Below are 23,862 nucleotides of genomic sequence, written 5' to 3' on the forward strand. Positions count from 1 at the left end.
CCTAAAACATACATCTCATCATTTAATTTTCCTTCACAAAGTTCACATAAAGACCATATTGCTTAACATGGCACAAAAGAACCTTCAAACTCAGGTCAGACTACATCTTTTAAAATTTTTGCCTCATCTCAAGAACCCTTTACTGTCCCACTTTCTATATTCAAGTCACAACAACAGACAACTTGTTGTTCTCTGAATACACCGTGCTTAACAGCGCTGTTCTTCCCTCAGCATAGAATGCTCTGGCCTCCTTTTCTACCAAGCAAACTCCTAGTCATCCCTCAAAGATGATTTATTTTCTTAAACTTTCCACAAATCACCCAGGAAAAGTAATTCATTCCTTTCCTATGCTCTACAAACTCTCTGTGTACCCTTTTTTATAACACTTGCCACTCTAGCTTCCAGGCAGGTTTCTGTATTCCCTACCAAACTGGGAGAACCCTGGGATAAGGACAGTATCCGAGTAACCTTTTAGTCTCCAGTGTCAACCCAGAATCTGGCACAGAGAAAGTGCCAAATATCATAAGTTCAGGCTGTAAATTTAGGAAATGGGACCGAACAGTCTCTAAGGTCCCTTCTTGCTCTGAATCCCAGGGACAGCTATCAGCAATGAAAAGCTGAAACAACTATAGCAATCAATTGAAGGAAACAGTACATGCAGCAATCCCCCTCCCCCCCAAAACACTTCATAGTCAACACTGCAATGTACTTATTTAGAATTAGGTGGGAAAGAAATTTTAAAAGGAATAATCATTTAATTAGACTCAAAAATGTGAAGAAATGAGTTAGGCTGGAAGAGGTTAATGAGGTGGGGAGGGGGGGGGGAAAGAGGACCTATGTAATACTTTTAACAATAAAGATTTTTTAAAAAGTTATAAAAAAAGAAATGAGTTAGTATTACTGGTGATGAAAAAAACAAAAACAAAACAACACCCTAAATCTATGTGTGGGGTTGAAAGGCAGGGCATAAAATAAGTCTGTATTGCAAAAAGCTAAATTTTTACCACATTTCATATTCTGTAAAAATATAAAACTGTCGACTTAGTTGATGGGTGGAAATAAAACTAATTTTCTTTTAAAGTATGACTGCAATCCCCATGCCTCTTGGTTCCTCTCAATCTATTTATAATATGCAGAGAACAAAAGTAAATCACCCTTATTACTAGATAATTGCAAATTTTTTGATGACATGATGTTCTTATCCTTAAATCCTTCGCACCATTGGTGGTGGACATGGGATTTAGTTGTGGAGGTGATGATTGAAGAAATGTGGAAGGTCTGCCCCACTTGCCTGAAATCTTTCTCTGGGATTTCTTTGATGGCTATCCGTACTTGATTACTCAGGTCTCTCCCAGAATACACGATCCCGAATGAGCCTTTTCCCAGTACAACTCGATTACCATTCATATCAACGTCATACTCATACTAAAGAAGGAAAAGTAAGATTAAAAAGCACACCACTTGTGGAGAAGCCCCATAACAGCCCAAACATTGTACTGCAATTTTTAAAAACTTCTGAAGCCCAGCTGGTGTGGCTCAGTGGCTGAGCTTTGATCCATGAGCCAGGAAATCATGGTTCCACTCCTGGTCACGGTTTGATCCTCAGTAGGGGGCTTGCAGGAGGCAGCTGATCAATGATTCTTTCTCACCATTGGTGTTTCTATCTCTTTCTCCCTCTCCCCTCCTCTCTGAAATCAATAAAAATATATTTTAAAAAATAAATAAAAACTTATGAATAATGTTCAGTACCAAGCAAGTCACATTTCTTAGGTTATGTTCTTTTAATTAAATACTTATTTCAAAGGGGTAGAATTCTCAGTTACCCATATATTCATAACATGATTTTATGAAATAGAATCCAAGAAATTAAAAAATATGGCTCATCTGCAACTTAGCTGACTCACTCTTTGGAGATTACTCCCCATTTTAATGCTGCAATTTAAAAATGGTTCTTAGCATGTTAAATACCCCAAATAGGTGTTTTCCTGCATGATCCCTTATTAGCTTATTAGAAAACAAACCTTCCTATAGACCAGAAAGAATGGGAAGGTCAATAAAATTAAATTTGTCTTAATACAAAGTACATATGCTGGGCCTCCTCCCCCCTTTCGGATGTATAAATCCAGCATTACATATACTGTACAAAGTGACCTATAATTAGGACTGCTATTTTGTTCCCCAAAATTTATCATCAAAAGTTGGTACACAGCTGCATTCTAGTTCAGCGGTCGCCAACCAGTGGTCTGCTGGTCGCCAACCAGTGGTCGCCACTGGTGGTCTGTGAAGTCCAAAAGGTTGGTGACCGCTGTTCTAGTTGATTCTTCTTGAGGATTAAAACAAATGGAACTCTATGCTGAGCAATACTTATGTAAAGCAGAAGCAACAACGGATTTTTTCTGTTGCTTCCTATGCTCTACTGTGCCAACTTATGGAAGTACAGAGAACAGTGTGCATGCATGTCTCTTCCCATCTACTTCTAGGGGTGCTCATGACAATTAAGGTTACTAATGAGTCCCCATTACTGTCTGATTAAACCAGACATCATCAACCTGCTCCATAAAAGGTTTCTATTACACACCTTTCTCTGTCCCACATCTGTTACCTTCAAAGTACATCCCTTAGTTCATTCCTACAATAAACATTGATTCTAAGCTAAGAATTCAAATACCTGACTCAATTATTAAAATTACCCCTTTGATATTTTTCTGAAAGCAGCTTCAAGGAATTAATTTCAGTGTAATTTGAAAGTATAATAAAATTCCATTAAATAGTAATCATTGGGAGAACCTGAATTAATGGAAAATCTGAATAATTGAGCAAGATTTAAATATATGTGTAATGGTGTACTACAACTGTGCTGTTCAAAAGAGCTTATGATGATCCTATTTTCTTAAAAATGATTTTAAAATCGTTATATTTAATATATTATATGCAAGTAGCTATAACTAAAGTCATCATAGGCATAAATGAAAAAGTCTGCTTCTAGTTGGTCAACTATTTTTCTTGTAATCTCACAAACATGATTAACTGGCTTAGAAAAAAACTTTTCCAGAGATTGTGTATAATAGAAAATTTTAGTCTAGTCTATGCCAAAGTTTTCTTAAACATCCTGGCTGAGAGTTTTTCTATAGAGATGCATTAAACTTAATCTCTGGAAGCCATGGATAGTGATGGTTAGCTCGTTCATAAATGAGTATTTTTAAATATACATATAAAATTTTTTCACAAAAAATGCAGTATTTTCTTTAAGCATCAAAGATACAATAAATAACTTTTTCCATGTTCTAGGTCTTCTGTGACTCACCTCTAAGGTGTCCCCACCAATGTCTTCCTCCAGCTCCACTGTACTGTCCACTTCATTTGTTATCATCTCTTTGACCAAAAAACAAAATCTACAACAGCAAATGTCACAAAGATGCTGCTAATTATGATCACTTTTATTCCCTAACTTTACTTTAGCCATCTTACATTAAACTACACTAAAATATAAAACAAGCTTTTATAAGTTCATGGAACAATCAATCCACTCCTTGATTTAACATGATACTTTAATGGTTATCTAATCTAGTTCAAATACTGATATGATACTTGAATCCCTTCTATCCAGTATCCCCACCAACTGGTTAGCCAATTGATGCTTAAACACTCTAGTGATAGAGAAGTCATTACTACATAAGGCACCTCATTCTTTGAAAAACTCAATGAGAAATGCTTCACTTATATTGAACTAAGACTTCTTTTATGTGGGTCTCATCCACAGATTCCTTAGAATTAATCCCCTTTTTATATATCAGCCCATTAGAAAAAGTACATAATTTAACTATGTCCCTATTAAGTTTTTACTCCTTGTTCCCTCAATGTTTTCTCCAGGACTTGTTTGTGAGTCACTCCACTAACAGATAATTCTTCAAAAGTGTCCCTGGACCACTCTTTAAGTCCATCCCCGTGACAGTGTTCCAGGGATGATTTAATCATTATTAAGGACAGTGGGACCATCAACTCTCAAGTTGTAGACACTCTAGTTAATGGTTGGAAATAAGGTCTTTTACAGGGGAGATGTAAGAAGAAATGCACAAGGTGGCCTCATCATTCTGCTGACACAGATTAAGCTTAATATCAACTATTATGCATAAATCTTTCTCAAAAATCCTACTGAGCCATATAAGTCACTTCCTAGATTTGGATAGTTGTTTATTTGCATACAAGTGATTTGACTAATTATAAACTTTTTTTAGAGTTACTGTAAGACTCAAACGAATTAAAATTTGGCTCCAAGAGAAATGAAACATGTCCACACAAAAACTTACATGCAAATGTTCATAACAGCATTATTAATAATAGCCCCAAAGTGGAAACAACCCAAATGCCTTTAATTGATGATCATATAAATTAAATGTGGTCTATCCATATAACTGAATATTCTTCAGCCACAGAAAAGTATGAAGTACTGGTACATGCTACAACACAGATGAACTTGAAAATTTTATATTAAGTGGAAGAAGCCAGTCACAAAAGACCACATATTGTATTTTATTTATATTAAATGTCAAAAATAAGCAAATCTATAGAGACAGAGAGTAGATTAATGGTTGCATAGAGCTGGAGTTGAAGGGAAAATGGGGAGTGACTGTCAAATATTGAGTTTCTTTTGTGAGTGATGAAAATATTCTAAAAGTAGATGTGGTGATTATTGCAAAACTGTAAATATACTAAAAAGAACATTAAATTGCATACTTTAAATGTCTGACTCATGTGGTATGTGAATCATATCTCAATAAAGCTGTAAAAATAATTTTCCTTAAGTTAAATTTCAGGAAAGGCAGTAGAGCAAATAAATATTTTTCACAACAAAGGCCCTTTTAAAATGATTCACCATAATTAGATTGCAAATATTTCAACCAGGTATAACTCACCTACTACAGTGCTCTTTGGTGGAAAAGCAGATTTGAAAGTCATTAGAGTTATCATAGATGTAAAGAAAGCAACACTGTTCATCAAATGTGGATATGCTGTAAAAATTTAAAACATTAAGAATGTTCTTATATATGTTATATTAATTTTTAAATTTAGAGAACAATCTAATAACAGCTTTTCTCCCATTTTATAAAATTTTAAGACTCATTGTTTTAATGGATTTAAATAGTAGGGACATTTATCTTGGTTATGTTTGAGTTTATATTCATCAACTGACTTTATTATGTATCAAGAACTTACTATATATTCATATGGGCAACAGGAAAGGGGATGAAATATGGTCTCTGTCCTCAAGAATTTAAAATTTCATAAGACAGGAAAGGTATTTGTAAAATAATTTATTATGGCATAGGAATTTCTAGACTTCAAAAATACCCTACTTTTTAAAAAAGTTATTTATCTCCCTTTAAAGTGATGTAAACTTTATCCTACAGGTGATTCATTCAGTGGCCTGTGGACTCAGAATCAGAGAAAGGATATAGAGCTGTGTGGTGTAAGCCCTTAATTTGGTGGAATCTAGAAGAAGCTGAGACCTAGACAGGCTGTGACTTTCCCAAGGTCAAACACAAGAGGGGGATTAGAACTCAGCTGCTTCAGACCTGCTCCCACCCTCAGGTGTGCTGACAGGGTAAGACTCAGAGTATAGCTGTGAAAATTTGTAAAATTTGAGACTTGAAGTCTAGACCCAAATGGTCATCACTCCTGAACCAAAGAGCAAGCACCACACCTCTCCTCAGAACACCAACCCAACCCCTTCACTAATAACAATGTCCAGGAGAACTCAGCCAAGTGTCATTAACAAGTAACTCCCCGCTTTAGTTTGGGGGGTAGAGATGGGGGGGGGGTTGCCCTGAGAACTTGCACAGTATTGGATCAAAGAAAAAATACTTTCTCTTTCTATAGATATAACTTCATTATTTTTTTTTAAAGTTTGAGATGAGAGTTTGATCTGTTACATAGAAAAAAGGTACTAAAGCATGCAATAGATTGACAATTTCAGAGGGAAGGAGGGGCAGAAAGAGATTAACCAAAGAACTTATATGCATATATGCATAACTCATGGGCAGACATAGTGCAGTGAAGGCCTGGAGAAGGAGCGGGAGCAGAGTGGAGGGGGTGAATGGGGGACAAAAAGGGGATAGCTACAATACTTTCAACAATAAGTATAAATTTTTTAAAAATGCAAGTTAAAATGCACCCTCCCCCCCCCCCCCGCAAAAACAAGCCAAGAAGTCATTACTAGCAATACATTATGAATTAACTCAGATAGGGTAACAAAAGAGAAAATAGTACATTTTTGATTCCCTTAACAATTAGAACATCACATTATAAACAAGTGGAAACATTAAAGTAATAAAAAAATCATTATCTGGAAGAGATCAACCAAAGGACTTGTATGCATGCATATAAGCCAAACCAAGGGACATGGACAACAGGGGGATGAGAGCATGAGTGGGGGGGAGGATGGGGGTTAATGGGGGGGATGAGGACACATTTGTAATACCTTAACTAATAAAGAATTAAAAAAATAATTACATTTTATCTTACGTTCTTACCTTATTCCCTTAATGGAAGTGGCTTCAAAATTCCATTCATGGATTTCTTTCTGCAGGCATCAAAGACAAAAGTCAGTAGCTTGATTTTTTCTATGTAAAGAATAATTTTTGGTTTCATTCTATAGTCAATCACTTCTGCTATTTTACTTTTTAAAAATACATATATTTTTATTGAGTTCATAGAGGAAGGGAGAGGGAGATAGAAACATCAATGATGAGCAAGAGAATCATTGACTGGTGCCTCCTGCACACCCCCTACTGAGGATAGAGCCCACACACCTGGCATGTGCCCTGACCAGTAATCAAACTGTGACCTCCTAGTTCATAGGTTGACACTCAACCACTGAGCCACACCAACCTCAGAGGCTTAGGGGTTAGAACAATATATTTTGCATAATTTGGAAACTAGAAGCATTTTCTAATCCTATCTAATAAAAGAGAAACATGGTAATTAGCATACGACCGCTACCCTTCCCAATGGCTAATCAGGGCAATATGCAAATTAACTGCCAGCCAAGAAGGCAGCCGGCAGCCAGGCAGCTTGAAACTAACATGAGGCTTGCTTGCTTCAGTGACGGAGGACTCCAACGTTCCCCGCCTGCCGCTGCAGGCCTCTGAGCTGCAACTCTAAGCAACTATGTAACAAATATAGAAGCTAAACAAAACCCCAGAAACCTGCTTTAGTCCGCCGGGCTTCAGCCAGCAGGATCACAACATTGTAAGCAAAGGCCAGAAACCTACTTTCAGCAGCCGAAGCCTAAGAGCTGGAGTCAAGCCTCAAAGCTAAAGCTGGCCCAGAATAAAAAAGAAAAAAAGGAGCGGTTGGGAGCTTCAGTCACCCCCAGCCTGAAAACAGCCCTCAGCCCCTCACCCAGACTGGCCAGGCATCACAGTGGGGACCCCCACCCGGAAGGGTGTGTGACCAGCTGCAAACAGCCATCATCCCCTCACCCAGGCTGGCCAGGCACCCCAGTGGGGACCCCCACCCTGATCCAGGACACCCTTCAGGGCAAACCAGTCGGCCCCCACCCGTGCACCATGCCTCTACCCTATATAGTAAAAGGGTAATATGCCTCCCAGCACTGGGATCAGCGGAGCCGCGAGGCCTCCCGGCACCGGGATCAGCATGACAGGGGGCAGTGCCCAAACCCCCTGATCGCCCTGCAGCTCTGTGTGTGACAGGGGGCAGTGCCACAACCTCCCTATCCACCCTGCTCTGTTCCTGACAAGGGAAGGCGCCCCAACCCCCTGATCAGCCCTGCTCTGTGCCTGATAGGGGGGACCTCCCCAACCCCCTGATTGCCCTGCGGCTTTGTGTGTGACAGGGTGCGGTGCCCCAACCTCCTGATCGGCCCTGTTCTGTGTGTGACAGGGTGCAGCGCCCCAACCCCCCTCCCCCCCACGGGCCCTGCTCTGTGTGTGACGGGGTAGAGCCATAACCTCCCCATCAGCCCTGCCCTGAGTGTGAGAGTGGCGGCGCCCCAACCCCCTGATCGGCCCTGCTCTGTGGGTGATAGAGGGCGGCGCCCCAACCCCCTGATCTGCCCTGCTCTGTGCGTGACAGGGTACAGAGCCCCAACCCCCTGATGGGCCCTGCTCTGTGAGTGACAGGGGGAAGTGCCCCAACCCCCTGATTGGCCCTGCTCTGTGTGTGACAGGGGGTAGCACCGCAACCTCCCGATCAACCCTGCCTTGAGTGTGACAGGGGGTGGTGCCCCAACCCCCCAATCAGCCCTACCCTGAGCGTGACTGAGGGTGGCATCACAACCTCCTGATCGCCCTGCTCTGTGCATGACAGGGGGTGGCGCCCCAACTCCACAATGGGCCCTGCTCTGAGCCCGACCAGGGGCTGCACCTAGGGATTGGGCCTGCCCTCTGCCACCCAGGAGCAGGCCTAAGCCAGCAGGTCGTTATCTCCTGAGGGGTCCCCGACTGCGAGAGGGCACAGGCCGGGCTGAGGGACCCCTCTCCCCGCCGAGTGCACAAATTTTTGTGCACCGGGCCTCTAGTGTATTATAAATATTCTTTTGTTATCTCTAATCCAGTTTAAAGCAAATGATCTAAATTTGAAACAAACAATAAGCACGTAAGTACACAATGGCTGGCCTTTCATCTTCTGTCAACATATCAGGAACATTCTAAAATGAGTGTGAGAACAGCCCACCTAATTTGAGTGACCTGAAAAAATGTTTGGAGAAGCAAGAATGTGGCAGACAGCAGTCAGTGTTCACCAATTTTTATTTCTTTTTCTACCTGGGCACATAACTAGTAACTGTTTTCACAGCCTCCCTTGCAACTAGGTGCCACATATATAGGCCTTCTGACCAATGGGATGCAAGCAGGAGAGATGTGCATCAGCTGCAGGCCTGGCTCATAAAACCCTCCACAGGAGTGTTCTATATTCTTTCTCCATTTACTACAAGATGTAATGGGGACCCTGCCAATCTGTATAGTATATGAGACACAGATAAACTTTTATCATGTTAATACACTGACATTTGGGGGTTATTTGTTTTAGCAGCTAGCCTACCATGACTAACTGAAATTTCAATTTGTACAAGATGCACTTTAAAAAAAAAATAACTGTCCTCTTACTCCACCACTATTTCCTGACCTTAAAGTTTGCACAAAATTGAGCCTCAGAAGGAATGTCTGAAATCCCAGTTTCAGTGGCCATAGACTATATTACCAATACATCACAACAACAATTTAAAATAAGAAAATACATTTGATTAGTCTGAGGAATGTCACAAATTACCAGCTAGCCACCCCACCCCACCCCCCACCGCCACCCCTGCGAAGAGACGTGTAAGAGCCAAATGACTGAGCATATTGCTCAGGAGAACAGTTACAAGCAGTTGGGTGACAAATTTCTTGGAGCCATGATAACAGGAACAACTGGGAGGATGGTTCCCAATGGGAGAAGATCCATTCATACATGTTTATTCAGCACCTATTATGAGCCAGGCAAGGTACAAGCACTAAAGGTATGACTGAGAACAACAATGTCCCTGCCTTGATAGGGTTTACAATAGAGTGAGGGAGATGGGCAATAAATTAAATAGCAAATTAATAGTGTGATGGAGGATGAAGAGTGCTGCAAAGAAAAATAAAGCAGGGAAGGGCATTAAAGTGGGGCAGGAGGTCATGATGCTAAACCAGATGTTAAGGGAAGGCCTGATAACTTTGAACAGAAAAAGTGAGGGTGAAGGAATGAGCCATGCAGATATCTGGGGGAACAGTACCAAGCAGAGAAAACAGCACGTGCAAAGGCCCTGAAGTAGCAGTGTGCTTGGCATGTTTGGGGACCACTAAGGAGGGATCTCAATGGAATGAGTGAGAGGGTAGCGGTAAAGGAGGTTAGAGAGTTCATGAGGGAGATCATGTGGGGCCTTGGAGGCTATCATCAGGACTTCAGCTTCTACTCTGAGATGGGAAGCCACCTAAGGCCGTAAAAGATGAAAGCCATGACAGCAGATCCACCCATGTAGAGACTGAGTGTATTTCAGAGGAAAGGTGTATTCAAAGTCACTGAAAGAGAGTAGTGTTGCAGAGCGGGAATCTGCCTTTGGATTCAGGTACAGAAACATGAACCAGGGCCGATACAAGAGAACCCTGTCTGACCCACATGCCCAGCAAGAGGCTACACATATGCAGAAAGCTCAGCCACATAAGTTTTCAAAATATTCCCAGATCATAGGTTTACTCTAGGGCAGTGGTCAGCAAACTGCGGCTCGTGAGCCACATGTGGCTCTTTGGCCCCTTGAATGTGATTTTTCTACAAAATACTGACTTCTGCGCACGGGCCACGAAGTTTCAATCACACTGTACATGCGCATCCACACATAGTATTTTGTGGAAGAGCCACACTCAAGGGGCCAAAGGGCCGCATGTGGCTCGCGAGCCGCAGTTTGCCAACCACTGGTTTAGGATATCTTTTAGGGAACTTCTCAATTTGGGAGAAAGATTTACTAGTTATGAAAGTAAACAATAGGGAACCTTCCCTCTTTCCCTTTATATCATAATCAATAGGCATTTGGGGAGGGGAGCTGATTTGTAGGACCTATGGGTATAAAAACATAGAAGTCATGCATGGGCTGGCAATGCAGTTGGGGAGACATTTAGGAAAACTGATAAATAAGTGACAGGATGTACTTTGTACATGATACAGGCAATGGGGTAGCCTACAGACATTCAGTGGAAGGGTGGTCAGAGATACCTTTATAAAAGTTAGACTTGGGTAATTAGAAAGAGGAATTCCAGGGAGGAAGAAGGATAAAAGCAGAAGTGCTAATGTGAGCCCTGCGATGCCAGCCTGGGGGGCAGTAGGATGGAATAGCAACTGCTATTCTGACTTCTGCTACCACAGAGACTTTTGCCTGTTCTAGAATATTACATAAATGAAACTGTAAAGTCTGTGCTCTCTCATATCTGCAAGTGGAGCTTGTGAGGAACTTTGGTAGGGAAGGCAGGACTGGATGCACTGTTTCTGCTTTGGTGTCCTGGTGGGTCAACTGGCACTGAGTACTTGATCAGGAAAGCCACAACTGTTTTCCCCCTGTTGGAGCCTTCTGTAAGGTAGTGTCCTAATCTTTTCTGAGAGGGGATATTTAATCATCTAAATCACGATAAGGAAATAGTCAAGATTGTAACTTTCCATGTCAGAGTCAGAAGCCCTGAGTAAAAGTGCACAGGAAGCAGAGCCAGGGTGGGCTATGGAGAAATGGGCTAGGAAGCTGGAGGGAGGGCATGCCTCCAAGATCCCCTGGGCCCCACTCGGCTTCTGCCCTCCTACCCCTAGAATGCAGACTTTTGGGGAGGAATCTTGGGTGTCTATGACAATTTTGTGTTAAGAGCACAGACTTCTTGTGTAAGTTTGTCCTGTTTCTGATACAAGTATAAAAGGCACCCCCAAAAAGGGGCTTCCCAAATCCAGCAGCCCTACCTGTGGGGACAGTGTTGGTGGCCATTATGTGCCTGTTGGTGACTTTGGGGCCCATGAGGAGCTGAGGGAGAAGTGCTGCATTTGCCTCTGCCCTGTGTGACCTTGCATGGATGTGCTGCATGCAGCTTGTGCCAGCTTGGGAAGGCCAATTTTTCACATCTCTTCCTAACCCCACACTTGGTGACCCAATGTAGCTTGTTTGAAAGTGGCCATGGTTGGAGAATTTATACCACAGAAATCAGTAAGCATGACAAGTCAGCCCTCTGCTCCTGTGTCCGTGGGAGAGTTGGTTGTTAAACATTGACCAGCATAAGTTCCTGTATCCTTGACTAGTAAACCACAACTTAATCTCATCTTATAGAGATGCTGTGTGTGGGTGACCATGTGAATATGTGTGATCTCTCCCACCATTCATAGCCCACGGGGAAAAATGCAACAACACTATGTAGAAAAATGTCATTTCATTCTAGGCAAATATGATTGCTTTCACAATCTGCAGAATTTCAAAAATCAACATGAGGGCAAAATCAAAGGCAATTTATATTTTTCTCAGATGAATGCTCTGACAACTATAAGCACTTGTATGAAACATTCCATCAGTCAAGGAAAACTAACAGTTGCTGCTTATGTAATTCTTTTCCAGTTCTTATTATGAACTATATACAAACAAAGTAAAACATTTACAACTAGTGAGGTAGTATATGCACCAATGGAAATTTCCATTAAGGGCCAGCAACCATTATAGGATTCAAATGAAGTAGGCAAAGTCTGAAGAATTCCATGAGGCCAAAACAATTTTGCTGCAAAAGTATGAAGAGTAACTTTAACATGATTAGTTTTTCCTACAACTACATGTCATAATATGAGCTATTTTGTACCTATATCAATGGAATAGTGAAATTACAGATCAGAATTTTGAAAATTCTCTTGTGTCACAGTGCCATCAATGACACAAAGAAAATAAGCAAAGTTGGTCTCTGGTATAAGAATTCCAACATTGAGAACAGAGTGCTTCATGGAGATAGTGTCTGGAGAGAGGCACAAAGGAAGCACGAAAGGGTTTTTGTGGGTGAGTCTCTTTCTTGACCTGCACTGAGTACCCACGTATGTTCACTTGGTCAAAATCAATAATTTATGATTGATGCACTTTTCTGTGTCTATGTAATACTTCAATAAAAGGCTAAAAAACCCAGATGCAAATTTAATAGAAGACACATGCATTCTTCAAATGACCATGTATGTATTTTATTATAGCTTAAATTTTTCTTTTGTATTGAAATATTTAATGCACACAGGACAGGGAAAAAAAGCCCTAAGCACATGGCAGCTTGTCTTCACTAATGGCTGCTGACTCTATTATCAATAAGAAGGTTGCTTCACTGTTAAATATTAGACAAGTTTACTGGCTTAGGCTTGTATTATGGAGTGAATGTTTATGTCCCTTCCAATTCATCTATTGGAGCCCTAATTCCCAATGTGATGGTATTTAGAGGTGAGGTCTTTGGGAGGTAATTAAGTCATGAGGGTGGAGCCCTCATGATAGGATTAGTACCCTTATAAGAGATAGGAGAGAGCTCCCTGTCTCTCTCTTTCACTCACATGAGGACAAAGCAAGACCACCATCTACAAACCAGAAAGTGGGCTCTCACCAGAACCTCACTATGCTGGGACTCTGATCTTAGACTGTCTAGCCTCTAGAACTACAAGAAATAAATTTCTGTTAAGTCACTCAGTCTATGGTATTGTTACAGCATCTCAAGCAGATGAAGACAACTTGAGATATCATTCATGACTTAGGTTTAATTATTATTTAAAGAACTACACATATCTAATATGCATAACTTGATGAGTTTAGGTGTATGCAAACCCCCATGACATCATAACCACAATCAAAGTAATAGACATATCCATCACCCCCAAGTGTCCTTGTGTCCCTGGTTTTTGTTTTTATTTGTGTGTGTGTGTGTGTGTGTGTGTGTGTGTGTGTGTGTGTTCAGAACACATAACATGGGATTTACCCTCTTAAATTTTGAAGGGCACAATACCATATTGTTAGCTACAGGCACTAAGTTGTACAGCAGATAGTTGTAGTGTATTCATCTAGCATAACTCAAACTTTATACCCATTAACAACGGGAAGTTGTATCATTACTATTTTTGATAAGGAATTTCTAATATGATACTGAGATTCTACTCATTGTCCAATGTATCACTTTATTTTTTTAAAAAATATTGCTTAGTTTCACCTGATTAAAATAATTTGCCCACACTCTTGTTTCCAGGAAAAAAAATCTTTCTTTGCCAAGTTATTATGGCAGAAAGCTCTCTACACTCCATGAAAACATATACATAGCAAATAGATCTATCTAGTACACTTGTCAAAGATGCTACATCTTTTTATTACTACAAATAATTTTATTTATAACTTTAATACAATTAATTTTTTCTATAACTACATGTCATAACATGAGCTATTTTGTACCTATATCAATGGAATAGTAAAATATTTTATTAAAGCAAAAAGCTAGTGAAGTACTTTAGATATGTAGAAATAAAAATATAGCTGTTATCACAAAACATCAGGCCTGGCCTAGCATTCTGTAATCTCTTTAATGGGCCATTAAATTCAAATGTTTCCACTCCTATATGGTTGGTGTGAGTAAAATTGGAAAGGTACAAGTTTGATGGCAGCTATTGAATGTTAAATGTGTTTCGTCCTGAATCTAACAGGACCATTTCTGGGAATCCCTGCTCTGGAAACAGCTACATGAGCGTAGTGGGGTGTAAGCACCAATGTGCACCAGCACAGCTACCATTGGCTAGAGAGCAAAACAGACCTAAATATGCATCAGCAGGAAAGTGGTAAAACAAATTATGGTTTATCCATATTCAGAAATGCATCACATGATACTAGTACAGGAATATTACCCCTAAAAAAAATCAAGTGGATCTGTGTGTGCTTCATAAAAACTGTCCATGTATACAAACCAGTAAAAAAAGCACGTTGCAAAACAATGAATATATACTATATGACCTCACTTTAATGAGTACCTTTCTCTTTTATATATTATACTAGAGGCCAGGTGCACAAAAATTTGTGCACTCGGGGGGGGTGGGGAGGGGGGTCCCTCAGCCCGGCCTGTGCCCTCTCGCAGTCTGGGACCCCTCGGGAGATAACGACCTGCTGGCTTAGGCCTGCTCCCAGGTGGCAGAGGGTAGGCCCAATCCCTAGGTGCAGCCCCTGGTCGGGCTCAGAGCAGGGCCGATTGGGGAGTTGGGGCGCCGCCCCCTGTCACACACAGAGCAGTGCGGATTGGGGGGTTGGGGCGCCGCACCCTGTCACACACAGAGCAGGGCCGATCAGGGGGTTGGGGCGCCGCACCCTGTCACACACAGAGCCGCAGGGCGATCAGGGGGTTAGGGCGCTGCCCCCTGTCACACTGATCCCGGTGCCGGGAGGCCTCTCGGCTCTGCTGATCCTGGTGCTGGGAGGCCTCGCAGCTCCGCTGATCCCAGTGCTGGGAGGCATATTACCCTTTTACTATATAGAATAGAGGCCTGGTGCATGGGTGGGGCTGGCTGGTTTGCCCTGAAGGGTGTCCTGGATCAGGGTGGGGGTCCCCACTGGGGTGCCTGGCCAGCCTGGGTGAGGGGATGATGCTGTTTGCAGCTGGTCACACACCCTTCAGGGTGGGGGTCCCCACTGGGGTGCCTGGCCAGCCTGGGTGAGGGGATGATGGCTGTTTGCAGATGGTCACACACCCTTTAGGGTGGGGGTCCCCACTGGGGTGCCTGGCCAGTCTGGGTGAGGGGCTGGCTGAGGGCTGTTTTCAGGACGACTGAAGCTCCCAACTGCTCCTTTTTTCTTTCTTTTTTTTATTTTTTATTCTGGGCCAGCTTTAGCTCTGGCTCCAGCTCTGAGACCTCAGCTGCTGAAAGCAGGTATCTGGTTTGTTTAGGTTCTATAATTGAAACAATGTATAACTCCAGCTGTGAGATCCCGGGCTCGCTGAAAGCAGGTTTCTGGGGTTTTGTTTAGCTTCTATATTTGTTACAATGTTTCTTAAACTGCAAGCTCAGAGGCCGGCAAGGCAGTCGGGGAACATTGGAGGCCTCCGTCACTGAAGCAAGCAAGCCTCATGTTAGTTTCAAGCTGCCTGGCTGCCGGCCGCCTTCTTGGCTGGCAGTTAATTTGCATATTGCCCTGATTAGCCAATGGGAAGGGTAGCGGTCGTACGCCAATTACCATATTTCTCTTTTATTAGATAGGATAATACATATAATGTGTGTATGTATACACACATTATAAACATATAAGTGAGTTTAGATAAAAGATACAGATAGCCACCAAATCATTGGGGATGGGAATGAGAACTAGGTTTAGGAGATTTGTAGGGACTTGCCCTTTATTCCTTATCTACTTCCTCACTGTTTAACTTTTTTTCAACAGGCCTGCATTACTTTATCTATATATACACATACATACATACATACATAATATAGTTATATAATGGAAAAACCTGCCTTCTTTCTTTCATCTGTGGTTATACTCTCTTGTCTACTCCCATAACTCAGAGGTTAGGTACAGCTGCCTGCTCTTTCAAGTACAACATAGACTCCTCTACTTGAGAATCAAATTATTTGATTAAATCATTCTATATAATAAAAGCCTAATATGCAAATTGACCGAATGGTGGAACAACCAGGGGGCGGAGCCAGTGAGTGGGCAGTGCCAGGCCAGCCAAGGTTGGTGTCAGCAGGCAGAGGGAGGAGACAGTGATAGGGGGGAGTGTGGGGATGGTGATGGGGGGTTGGTGGTGGGGCAATGGGGGGCAGGGCTGGCCGCTCGCCAGCTGGCACTATCCCCTGATCCTAATCAGCCCTCCGGTCTAAGCTGCCAGTCAGACATTCCCCAAGGGCTCCTGGTCTGCGAGAAGGTGCAGGCCAGGCTGAGGGACCCCCCCCCCCCACTGAGTGCATGAATTTTCATGCACTGGGACTCTAGTACAGAATAAAGAAAAAGCTGTTGATGATCTTCTTCTTACCGTTTCTGGGGGTGAGACAAGCCACAGAGAAACCATCCTCTCCTCAGCATCCTTATTTATAGAGACATATGATGGCTGGTAGATTTTGGTTGTTGGTTCTATCACCAGAACCTAGAAGAAGAATGGATTTCTGTAATGCACAGGAATATACAAAATAGGTCACTCTGCCCATTGAGGAAGTGGGAAGCTGTGTACGCCACAAACACTCATGAAGGACCTGTAACCCTGTTCTAAGACCTATGGACACAGAAGCCCACAACAGGAGTCTCTGCCATCAGGAGGCCGTTGTCCTGATGGGGCAGATGGAAGAACAGATAGGGATATGCAACATGGCATCATATAGAACTGTGAAGAAATAAGGCAGAATAAAGGTGAGAGTTGGAGGGGGGAACTTCTTTAGACAGGGTAGTCAAGAAAGGCCTAGTTGGGGAAGTGACAGAAAAAAAGAGGGATGCTATAGTTTTTGAGAGATATGAGGACGTAAACTGGATGGTCACAGGTAGGTACCAATTCTACAAAATGCAAGGGGATGAAAAAGTGAGGTGACATCAGCCATGTTTTATATTGTTAGGGTAGAGAGAGAGGAAGGTGGGGAGGGGAGCAGAATGTACAGGAAAGAGATAGTGAATTTCCAAAATAAATAAAGCAGAATGTTTAAGATTGCTTAGCCTGGGAAGAGATTATCATTTCAAATAAGTTAATCTGTTATTAGCTTTTAATGAGATTCTTGAATGCTACATGTTCACAAAATCTCATGGCATAAATATGAAACACAATTATTTGAAGTTGTTTCCAGAATGCTTAGATATCTTACTTAGGCCTCCTTATAAGTTGGTCATAAAACTGCAACAAAAATTCAATAAAAAGATAAAAGCAATTTTGCTTCTCAGTAAAATTTTAAAAAGTAATTTGTGGCACTAGAGACAAACCAAAGCCCAACAGTAAACTGCTTTGAATTCCAAAATTTCACTATTAGTACTGCCCTGTTCTAGAGCACCTTGGCGCTACTGACATTGTGGGATGGACAATTCTGTGTGTGGGGAGGTGGGACTGTCCTGTGCACTGTGGGATGTTTAGTGGCATCCATGGCCTCTACTCCATAAGCTGCCAGTTGCAATACCTTCCCCACAATTGTGACAACCAAAAATGTCTCCAGACATTGCTAAATGTTCCATGGGAGACAAAATCACTCTATTTTAGAGAATACAGTATTTATTGAAAAAAATCCACTGGACCCACACAGTTCAAACCCATGTTGTTCAAGGGTCAACTGTATAGCCAACGTTTTCTAGTAAGTTGATCTATCACTGGTTGATTCCACATAAGATTGATGAATAGTTTAACCATTCAATTACTCTAAGTATTCAATAATTAGATGGCACCAATCCCCAGTTTTTTACTTTTATCTTAAAGAAATAAATGCTAAATAAAACAAGCCAGACAGAGAGACAAGTATCACATGATCTGACTTATATGTGGAATTTGATGGAGAAAAAAAAATCCAGAGACATGGGAGCATGCAAAAGACTGAGGATTCTCAAATGGAAGGGGCAAGGAGGGAAGAGATCAACCAAAGAACTCATATTCATATATGCATAACCCATGGGCACAGACAATAGTGGGGTAAAAGCCTAGGGAGAGAATGGGAGTAGAGAAGAGGGGGTCAATGGCGACAAAAGGGGGACATCTGTAATACTTTCAACAATAAAGATTAATTTTTAAAAAGAAACAAATTTAGCATATCTTACTGGAAATCTGAGTCCATTAGCAACTTCCTTTGATGCCTCGAAAATTATATCTAACCAGAAGTTAAGCAGTTCTCGCCTGGATGACGGTGCGATGAATTTCTTGAAGCGCAGAATTAAAAACAAATTCTGAACTAATGATCGTAGGTACCTGAAAAAATCACAAGCACCGGTAAATTAGATTCCCAAAGAAAGTGAGTTCAATTCTATTCCCTTTAAAAGAAGTTTCCTGAAAGCTTTTTATTTAAATTAATATTGTGTAGTGAGTGCTTCTTAATCATTTGGCAGCCATATACTTAATAAAAATAAACCCAAATAGTGGGCAAAGTAATTTTACTCAACAAAATCATACAAAATGACTTTTGATCAAAATTGGTCTAAACCTCAATTTAGGTACACAGTGCTTCAGAGCAGAGCCTGGCAAGCATTTGCTGTCTTAAATAAGAGAATGTAGTTTGAAGTTCAAAGCACTTGTAAAATGACAAAATTTCAAACTCATTATCTTTTTCTTTTTTAATTCAACTTTTTATTTTGAGACTTACATACAGTGGTAAGAGACAACACTGAGAGACCCTATGTACCCCTTGCCTTGGCCTGGTTTATTCCACCCCAACGGTAATATTTCATAAATTCTAGATCAATGTCACAATCAGGATATTGACCTTCATACAGCCAAGATAGAGAACATTTCTATTGCCACAAGGATGTGTCTTGTTTCCTCCCTTCTATAGCCACACCTACTTCCCTCATTCCCAACTCCTCCTGGACCCCTGGCAATCACTGATGTGAAACTTACTGTCTTTTTTTTTTTTTTAATTAGATCTGAGTGTGGGAAACTGTTTATTGCCTTCACTATCTGATAAGCATAGACAGAACTCCCCGAAACCCCCCAAGGCTGGGTGCCTCTGAAGCCCTAGCAAAGCTCGGAGCTAGGCGCCACCTCTGTTTGTCCAGACAGTGGTAGCTGAAACTACTCCCCCATTTATTATTATGTAAATCCTTGCTGATGGGCTAGTCTGCTTGTTACTAGGGGGTCCCCTGCCTAAGGGCTATGCTGTGGGTGCATCCCAGATCAATAAAAGCTTGGTGAGGCCTGAGCACGGAGGAAGTCCCTCTCCTTGAGTTGGACTTGCCGCCTGGTCCCCCAATATTGCAAAATTATCTCGTGCCTTTTTCTCTCATTTGCTGTGCGGCTCCTCTTTCAGATACTGAACCCTACTCCACGCAGAACGTGGAGGGAGTCTTACTCAACATCTGAGCAGGTAGATTTTGATATCCTGAGATCTTGAATCCGACCACAACTTTACTGTTCGTAGGCAAGTCTAATTTTTTGAAATAGTTCCTAGGCAGTGTGGTCACATTTTCTGTAGCACTAAACAGGGATGGTTCAGGTGAAAGCATCCGAGTACTATTTTTCGCTTTGAGGATAAAGTCTAGAGCTATCCTGGGAAGACAGATCAGTTAGACCAAGGGTGGGCAAACTTTTTGACTCGAGGGCCATGATGGGTTCTTAAACTGGACCGGAGGGCTGGAACAAAAGCATGGATGGAGTGTTTGTGTGAACTAATATAAATTCAAAGTAAACATCATTACATAAAAGGGTATGGTCTTTTTTTTTTTAGTTTTATTCATTTCAAATGGGCCGTAGTTTGCCCACGGCTGAGTTAGACTATGAATGACTTGCTTGGATACTGTGCAGTACAGGATTAATTCAGCTGGCCTGTGTTGCCCAAACTCTACACATTCCAAAGAAAGATCTGGCCCTAGACTGGTTTCTGGAAGATCACCTCTAAGCTCTTGGGATAGCCTGCCTGAGATAGGAGTGTCTTTGTTTACCTGAAACCGTGAGCCATAGCAGATAGTTTATACTAACAATATGATTCATGATGGGGGCCTTGGGCAATGCTGTTATCAGTGTGATCTCCAGTGAGATTGGGGACTCAGTGACTAAGGTCAGTTACATGGATACTCCATACCTACATAACTGATCCCCAATAAAAACCCTGGACACCAATATTTGGTGAGCTTCCCTAGTTGGCAATACTTGGGCATGCTGTACTGCATTGCTGCTGAGAAAATTAAACAATGTCCATATGACAACTAGAAGTTTGTGCCTGGTCTCCCTGGACTCTGCCGTGTGTGCCATGTGTGCCTTTTGCCTTTGCTGATTCTAATCTGTATACTTCTACTCTAATACCACGAGTATAACAACTTTTCTGAGTTCTGTGAGTCCTTCTAGCAAATCATGAACCTGAGTGTGGTCTTGAACCCAAAACAATAGGTATCAACAGTAAGTCAGCACAATTCCTGATGTAATGAGAACGTACTCAAGCCTCAGGCCTGCTCTCCATGGAGTCAGCTAAAATTAGTATTCTGGAACAGAAGCCACTCAGGGAGGACCAGAGGTTCAGCCTGCCTCTGTGTTCTCTTAGCTTCAGAGAACTTTCGAGAGGTTGATATGTTTTGGGGACCAAATTTAAGTCCTTCAGACTGGGAAGAAATGGGGTCAAACAAGATATGACTGAAGAGATTCCTACAGTTAGGAGTTCAAATTGACCCACTGTGATGAGAAATAAGAGGGGAGAAAATCAACATAGATTGTTAAAAGTAAAAATTTGTAAATTATGCAAGTAATCCAAATATATTTTCAACAAATCAGATGAGGAAAAAACAGATTAAAAACATATTAAGGCTGGCCCACTGGTATGGCTCAGTGGATTGAACATCATCTCATGTACCAAGAGATCACTGGGTTGGATTCCCGGACAGGGCATATGCCAGGTTGTGGGCTCAATCTCCAGTAGGGAGATGTGCAGGAGGCAGCCTATCATTTATTTTTCTATCTCTCTCCCTCTCCCTTCCTCTCTCTCCTTAAAAAAAATTAATAAAAACATAAATTAAAAATGGAAGTTTATTTGATTAGATTAAGCCCCCCCAAGATAATCTTTTAAAATATTTATAAGGCTTGCCCTGGCTGAGTGGCTCAGTTGGTTGGAGTGTTGTCCTGTATACTAAAAGACTACATGTTTGATTCCTGGTCAGGGCACATACCTAGGTTGCAGGTGCAATCTCCAATTGGGGTGCATACAGGAGGCAACTGAGCGATGTTTCTTTCTCACATTGATGTTCTCTCTCCCCCTCCCCCACCTCTCTCTCATCAATAAATATATCCTCAGGTGAGGATTAAAAAAAAAAAAACAACCACAAAAAGTTCTAAGGGAAAAAAGTTATAAGGCTACCACCCTGAGATAACCATTATCAATATTTTAGAGAAAATCCATCAATCATCATTTATTCAGTATAAAAATATCTACTTAGCATCTACTATGGAATGGCTGCAATCAAGAAGATAACCACTTTTTAAGGGACTTAATGACTATTAGAAAAGTCAGGTATTGTCCAACCCACCTAGACCTTTTTCTGAGTCACATATTTTTAATTAAAATGAGTCCATACAGAAAAGTGGTTCTCCAAGTGTGGTCCCAGGACCATCAGCATCAGCTTGTACTAGTAATTTGTAAATGCAAATTCTCAGGCCCTACCCTAGACCTTTTGAAGTAGAAGGGTGAGCCCAGCAATCTGTTTTTTAATCAGTACAGATGATTCTAATATATGCCAAAGTTTGAGAACCACTGAGGCAGAACATCATTTTCTTGCTGTTTTTCCAGCTTTATGATCTGCTTTCTCACATATGCACAATATGTATTAGTATCAAAGAATGTTTTGTTCGTGAGGACCTCGATGACCTGAAGAAATTAATAGGATAAAGTTTTATCTTGTAGATACAGTATGTAGGGATATATTCTGTATGTGCATATGTCTGTCTTTCCCTCCATTCACATAAAACCAAGTGATCCCTCAGAGCTGTTCTTTCTGCCCTAACTTTGCTATAATGAAGAAGTTAGAAGGAGGAACATAGTAATTGCTATTGTTTTTTGCATTTATACCTTTCCTCCCTGGCAGAAACATTTCAAGACATGATCTGATATTGAGAAGGATAATGATAATGCAGAGATGACTCACCAGACTGGAGGCTTCAATTTGAACAACTTCTCTGCTGCCTGGATGGACTTCTCGGCATTACTAGCCAACATGGTGATGCTGAGGAACTGACCCACCTCCCAGTAATTGTTCATTTTCTCCAAGCACCCTTTTCTTCCCAACATACTGCTCAGCTGGATACCTTCAGAATATGAATTTTAGATAAAATCATAAAAATGTTTCTAGCTTCTATCATATTATGCCAGCCTTTCGATAGAAGAAAAATAGGCATTTTATTTTGACTACTGTCTCAGGTGAGCCATCAGAGAGTAAGTCTTCCTTCTGAAATTTAATGCTAGTTTTGTGACTATAATTTTTAATGCTGAATTTGTGTTACCAAAGCATCAACATCTGCAATAATAAGTAACTTTACCTATTTTCCTTAGTTCCATGGATGTTTCAAATTGTTGTCCAGCAACTAACAGCAGAATTGAAAGGTTAATTCCAGAATAAAGAGATGACTGGAGCTCGAAACCTTTGCGATACCTACAATTACAGAACCACTCAGTTCTTATATCATCTTAATATGGTAGGAGAAAATGTGTGACGATGGTACAAACCCACCTTCTCATGAAAATTTGTACTACTCTAATTTATTGGTTTCCAGCTTTCCTTCCCAGTCTTACAGACAGTTACATGCAGCACTCAAATATCTTCTTTAAAATGTCATAGGAGCAAGTGTACAAAAGAAATTGAAAACCTATTATAATCCTACCACAAAAAGGAGACCACAATTTGATGTCCAAATCTCATTTTTAGAGTTAGATTCCATTTGTACGTGGAGCATTTTTTTACTATATAGAAACTGCATCAATTATAGGCTATTTCTCTGTAGGCCATTTGTTTGTTTGCTCATTTCACAAAATGGAATCACCAGAATCCTGGAGTTCAAAGAACTATAAGAGCAGTGGCATAAAGTAACAGAAAGGGCAGGGATCTATTACATTAGGATAAAGATATGAAACTCTGAATACCATGTTTATACCAAAAGGTTAACAGTACCATTTTTAATTCTTATTTGTTCATTATTCTATACATAAAAACTTATTCCTCTTCCATGAGTAACTATGAGTAGCACAATCAGAAAAAAAGAATCTGATCAATAAAGTATGCCAAGGACATCTAAAATAGAAGTTGTTTTGTCACTTGTGTGACAAGAGAAATAAACTCCAACAAAATATTAATTGTGGAAGTGAGAATTTATTTAAGGCCATTAAAATCTGGTTTTATGAACTTTGGGGCATTATACAAGTACCCTCAGAGTAACCAGAGGATACCAAGATAGTCCTTCCAAACCCAGCCAACAAAATTCCAATAAAATTGCAACCTTTTCCCCTGTATGTTTTGAGGATTTTAAATTCCATATTCTATTATTTTTTCATTTTCTTTTAGTATGAAAAGTTGTCTAGGAAGATGGCAGACAAGGTGACTTTTCTGTGTCTCTTCAGGTTCAGCTTAGGGACAGACAAGACTTGAACTTGGAGTCAGGATTGCAGTCTCAGGTTTGTCTCTGGCCAGCTCTGTGACTTTGGACCAGCTCCTGACCTCCCTGAACC

General features: G+C 41.1%; 1 protein-coding gene across 1 annotated transcript in view; it reads right to left on the bottom strand.

Moving 5' to 3' along the window:
* Positions 1-23,862, bottom strand: part of MAP3K15 (mitogen-activated protein kinase kinase kinase 15) — a gene marked incomplete at both ends in the record, with an annotated part of 76,119 nt that overhangs the window by 32,053 nt on the left and 20,204 nt on the right. The window contains 8 exons of the mRNA XM_081081115.1: positions 1,288-1,425; positions 3,305-3,392; positions 4,914-5,009; positions 6,531-6,580; positions 16,521-16,631; positions 18,269-18,416; positions 22,289-22,448; positions 22,680-22,792. Coding sequence (XP_080937241.1) covers positions 1,288-1,425; positions 3,305-3,392; positions 4,914-5,009; positions 6,531-6,580; positions 16,521-16,631; positions 18,269-18,416; positions 22,289-22,448; positions 22,680-22,792 — 904 coding nt within the window. The remainder of the gene's footprint in view (positions 1-1,287; positions 1,426-3,304; positions 3,393-4,913; positions 5,010-6,530; positions 6,581-16,520; positions 16,632-18,268; positions 18,417-22,288; positions 22,449-22,679; positions 22,793-23,862) is intronic.

This window comes from Myotis nattereri (assembly GCF_964212035.1).
Source record: "Myotis nattereri genome assembly, chromosome: X".
Taxonomy (NCBI): Eukaryota; Metazoa; Chordata; class Mammalia; order Chiroptera; family Vespertilionidae; genus Myotis; species Myotis nattereri.